Genomic DNA, 12,701 nt, shown 5'->3' on the forward strand with positions numbered 1-12,701 from the left:
TACCATCCAAAACAACCTTACCCTTGCTGAATTCCCTTCCTCAATCCCAATGTTTCTTTTTCAGGATACGACTTTGCCTACATCATTGAGAAAAGTTCTTCCATCAGGCCTGTTTTTCCTTATCTTCTCATTTCTCTGCCTATGAAACATATCTGCTTTATTCATTTATATAGCTCCACTCCTCAGCGTCCTGCGAATGAGATGCTATTCCCATTCGTAACTAGTCCCTACACCCCTGCCCTGCCTTTCAACTCCCTCTGGAATTTTGGTCTTCCAATTAGCTCCTCTCTTACCTAAAGTTAAATTTTCAATTTCTTTCTTTCTTTCTTTTCAAATGTGTTGGTTTAACTCCAGGCAGTACGGAATATAGGATAGAACAAAGACTGAAGAACACACTTAGGATTCTGGGTTGGGTTTCTTCTGACCTCACAGCTAAGGTTGAAAATGGCTGAGTGAGAAGAACTAAAAAGATGAGCCACTGCATGATTATTATTATTATTATTATTTTACAAAAGTTTATTCCTAAATATACAACAGACTCCAAGACATCACATCATTCTAGCTATAGGTGGCAGCAGGTGTTATGGCAGGGAATCCAGATGTTAAAAACAGGAATGGAATTAAGGATCACCATTGCCCCAGGAACAAGGAACAGCTCGCTTTTTGCCAGATTTCTTAATTCCACCTGTGGCCAAGGGGCCCTTCCCCGCGGCCTTTGCTTTTAACTCCTCGAGTTTCTTCTCCTCTTTTTGCTTCTGCTTGAACGCCTGTGTTCCTTATCCATCTCCTTGGGCTGCTTCTTGGGCTGCTTCAGGGGCTTCTTGCCACCTTCGCGGCTGGACATGGTGCCTGCCACCCCTTCCCCAGACCCTCTAAAATTTCTATTTCTATTAGCTCCTTTAAACCAATAAATGTGCTCGAAAGTCTGCTACCTAAATAAAGCCTGTGCATCCTATGCCGTTGCTAACTACTCTCTTAACTCTTCTCCCAGCCTCTCTGAAGATTAGTCTACATTTGCTTTCTCCTTTTTGGTGCCTGTCATTCAGTCCTCAACCTTTTGCAATATGGTCTCTACCCTCTCCGTTCTAGTGGAATTGATGTCAGATTAATCCCTGCCTTCTAATTAAAAATTCCAGAAGATAACTTTTTTGTCTCTAAAATACTCTCTCTGTTACGTTTTTCACTATTAGTCGCTGTCTCAATCTTGAAATTCCCTTGGTTTTTGTGACACTGTAATCGTGATTTTCTTTATTTTTCCCTTGCCTCCCTGCTCGTAGACTCCTCTTCCTATGCCCTTTGTTGAATTATTGTTGCAACACAGATGATTTTAAGCTGTCTCTTGTCTTTATCCTTCAGACCCTCCCTAGATTATCTAGTTCGCTCTAATCGATGAGTGACTCCCCAAACTACAGTCTCTAAAGAGCTCTTCCCTGATTTCAGACTGGAGTACTGTCTGCTGATAAGATAACTCCAATAGAGTATTATTAAGACCCTTCACACACATCATATCCAAAACAATATTTATTATCTTTCCATGAAAGCTGTCACTACCCCTCTATGCTCTCTTTAAAGTTCTTTTATGCTGGTATAAATAGTTACACAAAGTAGATATCTGAGAGTTATCTTATACTCTGTCCTTTTCTTCACCTCCAAGCTTTCACCATGTAAATATATATATATACACATATATATATATACTCATATATATGTGTATATATATATATATATTATACATACACACACAAGCTCTGTACCTAAGATATGTTTATATATATTAATTTATATGTATATTACATAATATTAGTAAACATGTTGATATATATTACATATAATATATAAAAATTAATATATATGTTTTATATAATATTTTATACATATGTATATATTAGGTACATAGATTTGTCATATATATATGTGTGTGTATATATATATATATATAGATAGATAGATAGATAGATAGATCTATCTATCTATCTATATATATATGTATATATCTTCTCCCTCATTATCAGCATTCCCCAATGTTTCCCTAAATATTTTTTGGCCTTTTCTCCTCACTCGTTACCTTCCTATTACTGATCAAGCCCTCATCATCGATTGACTAGTTGACCATATTAGCCTGCTACCTGGCTTCTATGCTTGGCCTCTCCAATCTCTCCTCCATATACCCATCGGAGTATTCTGTTTGACCTACTTAAAATCCTTCAGTGGTTCCCCTGAGCCTAAAGGGGGAAATCTCAAGTTTCTTACCCTGATGCACACACTGATTCAGGCAAACTTTCTCACTACTAATTTCTTCTACATTTTTTGGTATTCCAGACTGCTAATGGTATCCCCCTCACATGATACTTTTTCTTGTCCCTGTTCCTTTGCTCATATCTGCCCATCTTTTTAGAATTCCACTCTCTCGCTCCCATCTCTTTGCCTGGCTAACCCCTACTTACCCATTCAGACCCTACACCTGCTCTACCTATCTCCATGAGGCCTGCCTGACTCTGGCTATGTTAGGAGCCTCTTCTCTGTGCTTCCGTAGCGCCTTTTGTTGAATGAATAGCAGTGTAACTATCTATCCATTTGCCCCATCTGATTCAGAGCTCCTAGAGAGCAGTCATTGTATGTGAATTCACCTTTGTATCCCTAGTTACCAAAAAAGTACACATTTGGCTTAGTAAAAATGTTGATTGAATGAATACACTAATAAACAGACCCATGCAACTATATGGGAAATAAATAACCTTAAATATCTACTTGATATATTAGTTTCAGGAAGCAAATGAAGGGTTTGCAATAGAACATTTATATAAAATATAAAATATTTAATTATGAATAATTAATAAGTGTTTACTTGTTCTTATTCAAGTGTGATAATGTATTTGGTTTGTGTTGGATTCTTAAGATTTTAGAGGGCAAGGATATATTCATTATCTATGTGGTAGAGTTATAAACAGCATTAAAACACAATATTTCATCCTGAAGTTTAAAAAATGTAAGAATAGCCTTTTAAATTTATAATGGTATTCTAACTTGTGAATAACATGCTTCCAATAAGAAGACTGAAATTTAGTGACAAAAGTATTTTATTGAAACTTAATTATTAATGTCACACATTTTAAACCTTAATTAGGAGCTTAAAGGGAATTCCACCCATTAAGTAAAAGAAAATAAATGAAGTTAATAGTGAATAGGATTTGGAAATATTCAAAACTGGCCAATATGTAAGAATGAATTACTAACAGTATAACTTAATTAGTTTTAAAATTTATCCAGAAAACTTTACACTATTTTGATGTAATGTATCCTTTTCTTCCAAAGAGTGGCTAAATTTCAGCCAAACTGAACTGAAAGTTAAGATAGATAGCAATAATACAGTTGGTGCTCATTATTTGCTCTAGTTATATTCTATAAAGTTGTAATGAACACCGAATTAGCGAATACTAAACAGTTATTCCTGAGGGAAATACAGTTAGGTTCCTGAGAGCTTAGGTCACACCATTTTCATCATTGATCAATACATAACCTTATTTTGTATGTGCTTCTGTTTAAAGACACCTTTTAATATTTATTATTAATTTTAAATGCATTTTAAACAGTGAAATCATCAACAGATTTACTCGCTATTTTGTACAAGTCTGTCAATGACTGATAAAGCACTGGTACAAGTAAATTTTAGTGAGACGGCAAATTTGCAAATACAAAACAGGCCAATGATGAGAATCAACTGTATCTTGAAATGTATTTTTAGTTGCATATATGGATTAACCACAGATTATATTTATTTTACTTTTACTTTATCTTGAATTCTGTTATAGTGCTTTATAATCTGTTCTATGATATTCTAAAGGAAACCCAGCATTGGGACTATGAAATTGGGTTTGTTTTCTTTCTGCTTTAGTTCCTTTCTTTCCCTTGTAGTTCCTCCTCTCCCCCTGATGTTTTCCAGTGTGTGGGGAAAGCGCACTAGATTAAGCGTTAGAAGACGGAGCTCCAGTGTTAACTCTGCTCTTACCTAAATGGGGGACCTTGAACAATTTTTATCACTGAGCTAATTCTTATTTCCTCCTCAGCACAATGATTGTGTCGTCTCAGATAATCTCCAGGATCTTTCTCAGTCTTAAACCTCTGTTATTCTATATATGTGGATCTTGGCAAATATAGACACCAAAACAAATGACAATACTAAAGCAAAATTCATTTCAATCATCAGAGTAAGACAAAAGTTTAGAGTGCAGAGATTTTAAAAAGCCCCAGAATTCATTGCAGTTTATTCTTTAAAATACTAAAATTTTTTAGCTGAAAAAATATTATAAATTATTAGCGTATAAATGAAATGCCTGGATAAAAACTGTCACACACAAGTAGATAGATGTTGGGTTATGTACACACAACAACTTGTAAATGATATAACAAGAAAACATGCCCTTTCCAATAGTGATAAAAATATATTTTTTAAAAGTCTTAAAAATAAAGTTACCTAGGAAACTACAAAAATTTTATGAGGCAAAGAAGATTTAAATAAATCGAAAGTTATAACCTGCTAGTAGCTATCAAGCCATCAGGTTAATGAACTCAAATAGAAATTTCATATTCTAAAATTAATGTGGGAAAATAAATGTTAGAGAAAACAGGACATATTTGAAAACAGAAAAGAGTAATGGTAGATCACTAAGTGTTATTAAAACATATTGCAAAGCTATAATAATTAAAACACCATGTGACTAGAACATAATAGGCATGCATATCTGTCCATTACAGAAATATACGATACATTTCTAATATTCTGGGATTCTGTTTTTTATTTCTTCATGCATGCATAATTCTAAGACTCATAGATATATCACAGTGTATAAGACCATTTGGCTATAGCTTAAGAATAGGCACACAAAGCAATTGGTAGTTTATGCTGCCATTCTTCTTGGTGAAGTTGAATTCCTTTCTGGCCATTACGTAACTTTGTTGTCCATGTGCTTTTTGTGGACATTTGGAGTTAGTGCACGAAGATGTAATTAGAAAGATGGGACTATATAATTCATTCTTCTTATTTATTTATGACTTATCAATACATAGGAAGCTGTACTATATAAAATATAACTTACAAACAATGAAATATAAAGGTTGTACAGTAGCTGGTGATAACCCTTAACCAGTGTGGCTGGTTTGTTGTGGGTACCTTTGCATGTTATTCTGGTCAGCACCCTACATGCTGTTCTGAGCTCTAAAGGTACAATAATAAATAAGTTGCAACCTCTTTCTTTATTATTAAGCTCATAAGGGAGACTTATGTTACACAAGTAACTCTTATTCAATACAGTGAGTATTTTATATTAGCTTTATGAGGTTAAAAGAAGTAACAGTTCTTTCTGCCTGAAAATTGGCACCATAAGAAAGAAGTGCTTCACAGGCAAAGACATTATGTGAGTCTCAAAAGCCTTTGAAAAATAAGTAGACTTTTGCCAAGAAGAAAAGGAAAAGAGAAATCACTCAAAACAGAGGAGAAAATACTTCTGGATGCATTCAAGCATGGAAAAACACCAAGTATGCAAGGAGCTCTTCATGAGCTGTTGAGGTAAGAGCACAGGGTATCTGAGGAAGGGGAGCAGAAATGCCTGGAAAGATAGTCCGGACAAAGTGTGAAGGATCCTGAATACCATGCTGAGGGGATTTGGTCATCATTTCTTAGGTAAAAGCAAACCATCAAAAGTTTTTGACAAGAAGGGCATGAAAATACAGATGCAAGACTCATTTAGCTGGAATTCTATGAGGAGCATGGCTTAATACCTGGTTGTATCCTGTGGACACCAGAACCTGTTAAAAATCAGGCAGAGTCTCCCTTTCAATTACTTGCATATCTGAAGGTGCTTTATAACTCCAGGCAAAAATGAAGACAAAAAGATTCTTTGACAGTCACTGAAAGCATTCTTTAAGACAGAACTTCTCAAACCTGTACTCGCATTGGACTCAACAGGGGAACTTTAAAAAATGCTGATGGCTGGGTCTCACCCCTGTTGATTGAAATTTAATTGGTCTGGGAAGCAGTCTGAGCATTGAGAGATTTTTAAAGCTTGCCTGGTGTTTCTAATCGACATTCATGTCTGAGAACGACTGCATTCAAATAAGAACCTATGGGTTTTGCAATTCTAAAAGGTAGTTTTCTCAAATTTTAAGGAATCTGAAATTTGGATGCCTCTTATAAGGCTTGTATGTGTTTCATTTGAAGTTCCTTCCTTCTTCCCTCTAAAATGTGCCTATTAAATTTATGGTACCTCTTATAACCAATGGTGTCTTAGAAAGCAGGAGATGTACTAGGTAAAATATGACTTACAAACAATGAAATATATAGGATATACAGTAGCTGAAGATAACCCTTAGTCAGTGTGGCTGGTGTGTATATTTATTTCCGTGTTATTCTGGTTAGCATCCTCTGCTTATACTGAACTAGCCCCCTGCTCTTTTGCCTTCAGAATTCTACCTCTTGTGTTAGGCCACTTATTCCTACAGACTTGCTCAATAGGCAGTCTTTAATTTTTGAGCTTTTCATCAAGTGTTTTACATTGGTTTCTACATAAGGTTTATCTTTCCTCCAGAATGTTCAAAAAAAATGCTGGCTGCAATGGTATAATCTTCGACTTTAACCTTAAGGCACTTTTTGTTTTCTTGGTTGTTGTCATTCTCTTTTAGTTTCACTCTAGTGGCAGTGATAGGTTTAAAATCCTATTGGCTAAAAGCAATGCCTTCCAATTTAGAGTCATTGCTGATCCCTTATTCTTACAGTGCTTCTCTCTCTCTCTCTCTCTCTCTCTCTCTCTCTCTCTCTCTCTCTCTCTCTCTCTCTCTTTCTCTCCCCCTTCTTCCCTCCATTCCTTGTTCTTTCCTCCCTTCCTCTCACTCTCCCTCTCAAACTGCTCCCCCCTCACCCAAGAAAAGGGCACTCACCAGCTTAGTGGTTTACTGCAAAAAATAAAGGGGAAACTGAAGGTAAGCTTTTCAAGTGAGAAATGGTGGGAACTGTAAGAATCGTAAGTGCCCTAAGAGTGTGCAATGCCACTCATCACTGGAAGGAAGGCACAGCTCAGGGTTGCTGTCAGGATTAGCCACCAAATGAATTCATAATTTTTTTGTATATTTGTTTGTTTTACTTTTTACTGTTCTCCCCACTGTAATGTAAGCTCCATAGGTATAAGATCTTGGTTTTCTTGTTCACCAGTACATCTCCCCTGCATAGCTCATTTTCTTGTACATAGTCTTTATTAAATATATTCCAAATAACTGAATTAATCTGTGGAAGGAGCAGTAGGGAAAATAAAGTGTCAGATGTGTAATTTTTAAGCATGATCCTAAATTCTCATTCACATATTCAGTGACAAACATTAACCAATAATCTTGTTCACCAGGGAGATCTTGCTTAAATGTGTTAAAAATTATCCTAGGTGTTTTAGTTAATGACCACCTCTGCATTAGCCAATAATGTGACAGAGCGCAGAAATGACTGCATTAGGTTATACTTGTAGAAATTCCTGTTCAGTTCGAAGAAGGTGGTGATTCCATTGTGCTATATTATTCATTTATAGATGTGAACCCCATATTGTGAGAGTGACACCAGCTAATTAAGGTGTAGTCCAAAGGTGACCACCAAAGCAGAGCCATGTGGTTTGAGGAGTGCTTGAAGGCTTGAAAAACAATGGATGAAGACAAAAGTATCATACAGAACAGAATTTGAGGGGTTGGATTCTAGACCTAGTGTTGACTATCCCATTCAATGGCCATCGGCAAGTTGGTTGTCTTTGGGTCCCAGTTACCTCTTCTACAAAGGAAGGGGAAAATCTTAGTTACTCTCTAAGCTTTCTTCAGCTTTTTTATTCGAGAATTTTAAAATTTCAATATTATGTGTCAACATGAGCATTATCTTCAAGTAATGAAGATCCGTCCATGTATAAAATGATACCAGTTTAGTTTGTTTTGCTTTAGAATGTACAATTATTCCTAACAGGTGGAACTTTCAGAAGGAGATTTTAGCTCAACCTCTAAGGGATAATTTTTAAACCATCATATTAATGCAATGAGAAAAGGGCTTGTTGTGTGAAGTAGTGATGCTTCAGCACCCTCCAGGATATCATGCAGGGAAATTATTCATCAGGTTAGACGGTGAACTCGATAACACCTTTCCACTACAGTGTATTTTGATTCTCCTAAGGTCATCCCAAGGCATAGCCTCAAGCCCAGTGTTCTAACAAGCCTGTATGCCAGTATATTGAATTGAGTAAATGATTTTCTTTTATCATAAATGGAGGAGGGTGGGAATCATGGCGCACCATTACTTCTTCTCTTTGATCGGCTTTATCACGTTCAGCAGGTTCAAGGTCAACTGCCGCCATTAATGATCCCCGTATTCCCTCCTGATCAACGGACACTGGCTGCAGCGGCCCAGCAAGGATTCCTCCTTCCTCCAGGCTTCAGCTATAAAGCTGGATGTAGTAAGTACCATTGATTTTTCATTTGGGAGTGGGTGGAGGGTTTGGCTTTAAATTAGGCAATGTAATGGTTCTGCCACACCAAGAAATGAGATCACCCATATAGCATTTTTATTTTAAAGAGAAAACACACAGAAGGTGTTGAAAAGGATTTATGTTGGTATTTAAAAGAGCTTAGATTATTTCTGTGCTTCTGAAGACAATATTTGCTCTTTAGAATTTAGTTTCATAACTTCTATTTCCAGTGTATTCTTAAAATATGAATATGATTTTCAAGTTCAATTTATTTAGACATATATGAGATTGGAATATGCTTTTCAATAGCTACCCATTTTCCTTTAAGATAAACCCAAGTTTCCTAATGTGAATGACTTGTCCTTCCATTATCTGTCTCCACCTTATGTTTACAGCTAATTTCTCACTAGTCTTCTTTTAGTTCTCAGACCAAACCATACTCTTTTTTGATTCTGGGCATTCATTGTCAGTGTTCACTCGCTTTGGTTTTCTGAACCTCTTTCAACTCAGATCAGGGAGAGCTTGCCTGACCTAGGTGGATGCATTTCTCCTGGTTCCTTGGCATCCTGTATATTTTCTCTTTCACTTTACCTGAAGGCTCTATGGAGGCAGGTGCTGATTCTGTCTTATCATTATATCTAAACTTTTAGTATAACATTCAACTATTGAATGAATGAATGAATGAAAGAATAAATTTACATATCAATGTGTAATGAATGAGAACTCACTACAAACAACACAAGTACATTTTTGCATTAACTGATGAGTTACACAAAGATAACTATTTATATTGCTTATTAACTTTAGATGCCTGTGATTTTTATGACTTTTTTCTTTTTTACAAAAATCAAAATTGTACATTGTTAGTTTTGGAAGCAATCTAATATTTCATTTTCTAAAAGTTAAATAGCCAAAATGTCAACTATAATCTGTTAGATAAAAATAGCAACAAATTCCAAAAAGGCTAGAAACTGCTAAGTTAAATACTTTCTAAAATATCATTACTGTGACTAGAAAGAATATAGAAAAAACAAGTTTATTGAAATACTTTCATTGATAAAAGTAGAACACCATTGAAAACAATTAGTGAAATAATATCATTTTAGATACTTATATAGAATATCATTTTGTAATTACCAGTATATTCTGGTTCATTGATATGTAAATTAATTGTCCCACTAGCATCTTACTCTGCTTCAGTATTTATTGCATTTGTGAAACTATCCAATGTTAATAGACATCAGATCTAAATTGCCTGTCAAATGATGTTTTGAATTTTCATAATTCATGTTTATACCTAGCCTTTAAACCTTTTTCTATATAATATTGAAGATATTCAGATGTAATTCTTTAAACATACAAAGTAACATGAGATGAATATATTGCAACTATGAAGTCTGGATAAAAGTGAACTGAACTCAGGACTATAAAAATGCACATTTATATGGTAATTTACACTTGGCGGTTTTTATATGGCTTTTACACATCTTTTTCTTGACTTTGGTTTCCTATGTTTTAAGATGGTGCTCTCGCTCGGGATCCTTATTTTATTCACTTAATATTATTTGCCAGTCATTCTACCTTTAAGATCTATTTGTTCAGAAACTTTTTCATATAATTAAGGACTATATTTACATCCTAAAATTTGAATTCTAAGAATATTAAATTCTAAAATTAGAATTTTAAATTCAGTTGCTTCTCTGAATCCTGAGATTTTAATCATAAAAGATTTTTTTTTCATTTTGTGTTGTTTCCATTTTCCTAAGGAATTACTCTTCACGTTAAACACATGTTGCCAATGTGTTTTTTGGTAGCCTTGGTTACTAAAATGGAAAAAAAAGACACTTTTAAAAATCATCAGTTGCCTCAGACGGCACCTGCAATATATACATATAGATTCGTTCTGTTTTCCAAAAAGAAATTTTTTAAGCAACTATAGAAATAGGTCCCATTAGCAAATATTGTGCTGAGGAGAAAACCACATTGAATATGAACAATAGCATAACTGTAGGCCTGGAAAAGGTCAAGAACACCTCAGCCGTTCTCCCATTTGGCAGAGTTGGCACACTGCATTTGTTCAGTGTGAGTGTAATGTGGCATGCAGAAATTTTCCCTTTTCTAAAATTGTTAGTATATTAACCCTTTGATATTCATACCTTCAGTGTTTAAAGTTATAAAATGATGTCACTCCTTTTGTAACCCTGGAAATAAAACAGCATAAAGTCTTTACAGCTGCTAGTAAGCTTGAAACTAGCATCACGCCAAAGTCTAAAACTAAGAAGCCAGTAGCAAAAGAAAGTGCCACCCTTGTTGACACCCTGGCACTTTGGGTGAGTTTCAATGAGGAACTGGGTGGAAGGGAAAAATCATTCAAACTATGTACTTGCTAGTCACATGGAGGGAAAGGATAGAGGTAAGGAAAGAAACAAATCTTAACATCTCTCTTCAGTGGGCCTTCCTTTGTTATTCCCCCCATAATTGTCAACCATATGTGACTTCTCTGGCTGTCAATTGTTTTAATTTGAGTAACATTACACAGTTTTCAATGAAAGAGACTGACCCATCTTGCTTGATTTGAGTTTCAAGTAAATATGAAAGATATACTATTTGTTGGTATCAAAAATTCAAGTGTTCTTCATCAACCCATTCATAGAAAGTATTTATGATAAATTTTCCTGTTTAGACTATGTGTGTCTTGACAAAATAAATGAAATATAAATCTCTGGAAACATTTCTCCCGTGAGAACTGGAGGGTGGTTGTCACCATTTAATTCTGGAATGTCATATACATTTTTGCACTCAGTTCTTTCTACTTTTTAATCATTTCACATTCTTAAACCAACAATCTGACTTCCTTCAGATGGGAATTTAAATAACTGGCAGTTCAGATACCAAAGCAATTCTTTAAAAAAAAAAAAATTTACAACTAAGTTAGGTTCGCCTAAAGAGTTTGGTTTATATGATGTTGGGGTACAGTGCAGGGGATAAAGGGAAGAGCTGGTCACAATAAGTCTAACACACACAAACACAGAAGGCTGAGATGTGATTACACCCTCTTCTCTCTGCTTATTTACCAAGAACCTATAGTACATGATCCTGACAACACATGTTTCCTATTTTGTCAGTTTGATAAAAGTATACCATGTCAACGGTTTTTAGCTTGTGATTTGGTGATTGTTTCAGCATTGACTGTCAATGACCTGTATGTCAGCTGACACGGCTGACACAGTTAAATCAGAAATTAGCATGCAGTCTCCTAAAATGCCAGACACATGCATCCTTTGCACAAGAGAGATATAATGGAACCCACATGATACCCCCATTAAACAATAAAACATGTGACATTAACTAAAAACAGGAACACATCAGCAAATATGCCTGAGGAAGTTTATGGTATTTAACTCCTAAACATTAATTTTACTGTGGTGTATGAGGAACTAATTAACTGAGAGTTTCCTTTTTTATTGGAAGCGGAAATACTGTCCAGAAAAATGACGAAGAGTAAATACAACATATTTTAAGTTTATTAAGCTTGGCTCATCGACTTCTATTTATTTAAGCTAATCTCATAAGGCAATTAAATATTTCAATCAACAACTTTATATGGCTATCTTATTTAGTACATGTCTGAAAAATTAATCAACGTGTTAAACTGCAGAATGAGTGTGTGAATATATTTCTGGTTTCATACAGCCAAAACAATGGCTAAATACATTTTCAAAGAAAATCACATGATCTTTTCCAACATGAGCTCTGGATAAATAGACCAGTGGAAGATGACACTAGAGAAAGTTTAAAATTTGATTATAATGAAAATAGTTAAGGTTAAGGTTATATTTACATAAGATAAATGTTTCCATCAGCACTGTAATACTTTTACGTAAACAGTTATGTTTTCCTAGCCTCCCCCAGGTGTGGCAGAGTAAATTTGGTTCTACAGAGCATATGAAATGCAATTAATTGCTCGGAGGGGTTTCAGACTGGAACAGGATCTGTGTTTTGCTGGCATTATACTCAATATTTATCATTTATAAATAGCCTAATAACACAAACACAGCGCTAGGCCCTATTTCATCTCTGTAACAGTTTAGCAAAATGGGTATTATTTTTTTCTTTTAATTATTTTTTATTATGAAATACACATTCTTTAGAATTAGTTTCAGCTGTACAACACAGTGCAATAGTCATACCTTTTACCCCTCGAAGTGACAACCCCCCTCC

The 12,701-nt window shown here is 35.1% G+C and overlaps 1 protein-coding gene and 1 pseudogene across 11 annotated transcripts in view; one reads left to right on the forward strand and one right to left on the reverse strand.

Annotated features, from left to right (window-relative positions):
- Positions 1 to 12,701, forward strand: part of SOX5 (SRY-box transcription factor 5) — a 987,332-nt gene that overhangs the window by 833,886 nt on the left and 140,745 nt on the right. For 8 of the 11 annotated variants that reach the window (XM_019654616.1, XM_019654621.1, XM_019654626.1 and 5 more), the window contains one exon: positions 8,345 to 8,468. In XM_019654616.1, coding sequence (XP_019510161.1) covers positions 8,345 to 8,468 — 124 coding nt within the window. The remainder of the gene's footprint in view (positions 1 to 8,344; positions 8,469 to 12,701) is intronic. The other 3 variants (XM_019654620.1, XM_019654627.1, XM_019654623.1) reach the window with 1 other exon arrangement.
- LOC109389254 (translation machinery-associated protein 7 pseudogene) lies at positions 621 to 844 on the reverse strand (annotated as a pseudogene).

This window comes from Hipposideros armiger, unplaced genomic scaffold (assembly GCF_001890085.2).
Source record: "Hipposideros armiger isolate ML-2016 unplaced genomic scaffold, ASM189008v1 scaffold_227, whole genome shotgun sequence".
NCBI lineage: Eukaryota > Metazoa > Chordata > Mammalia > Chiroptera > Hipposideridae > Hipposideros > Hipposideros armiger.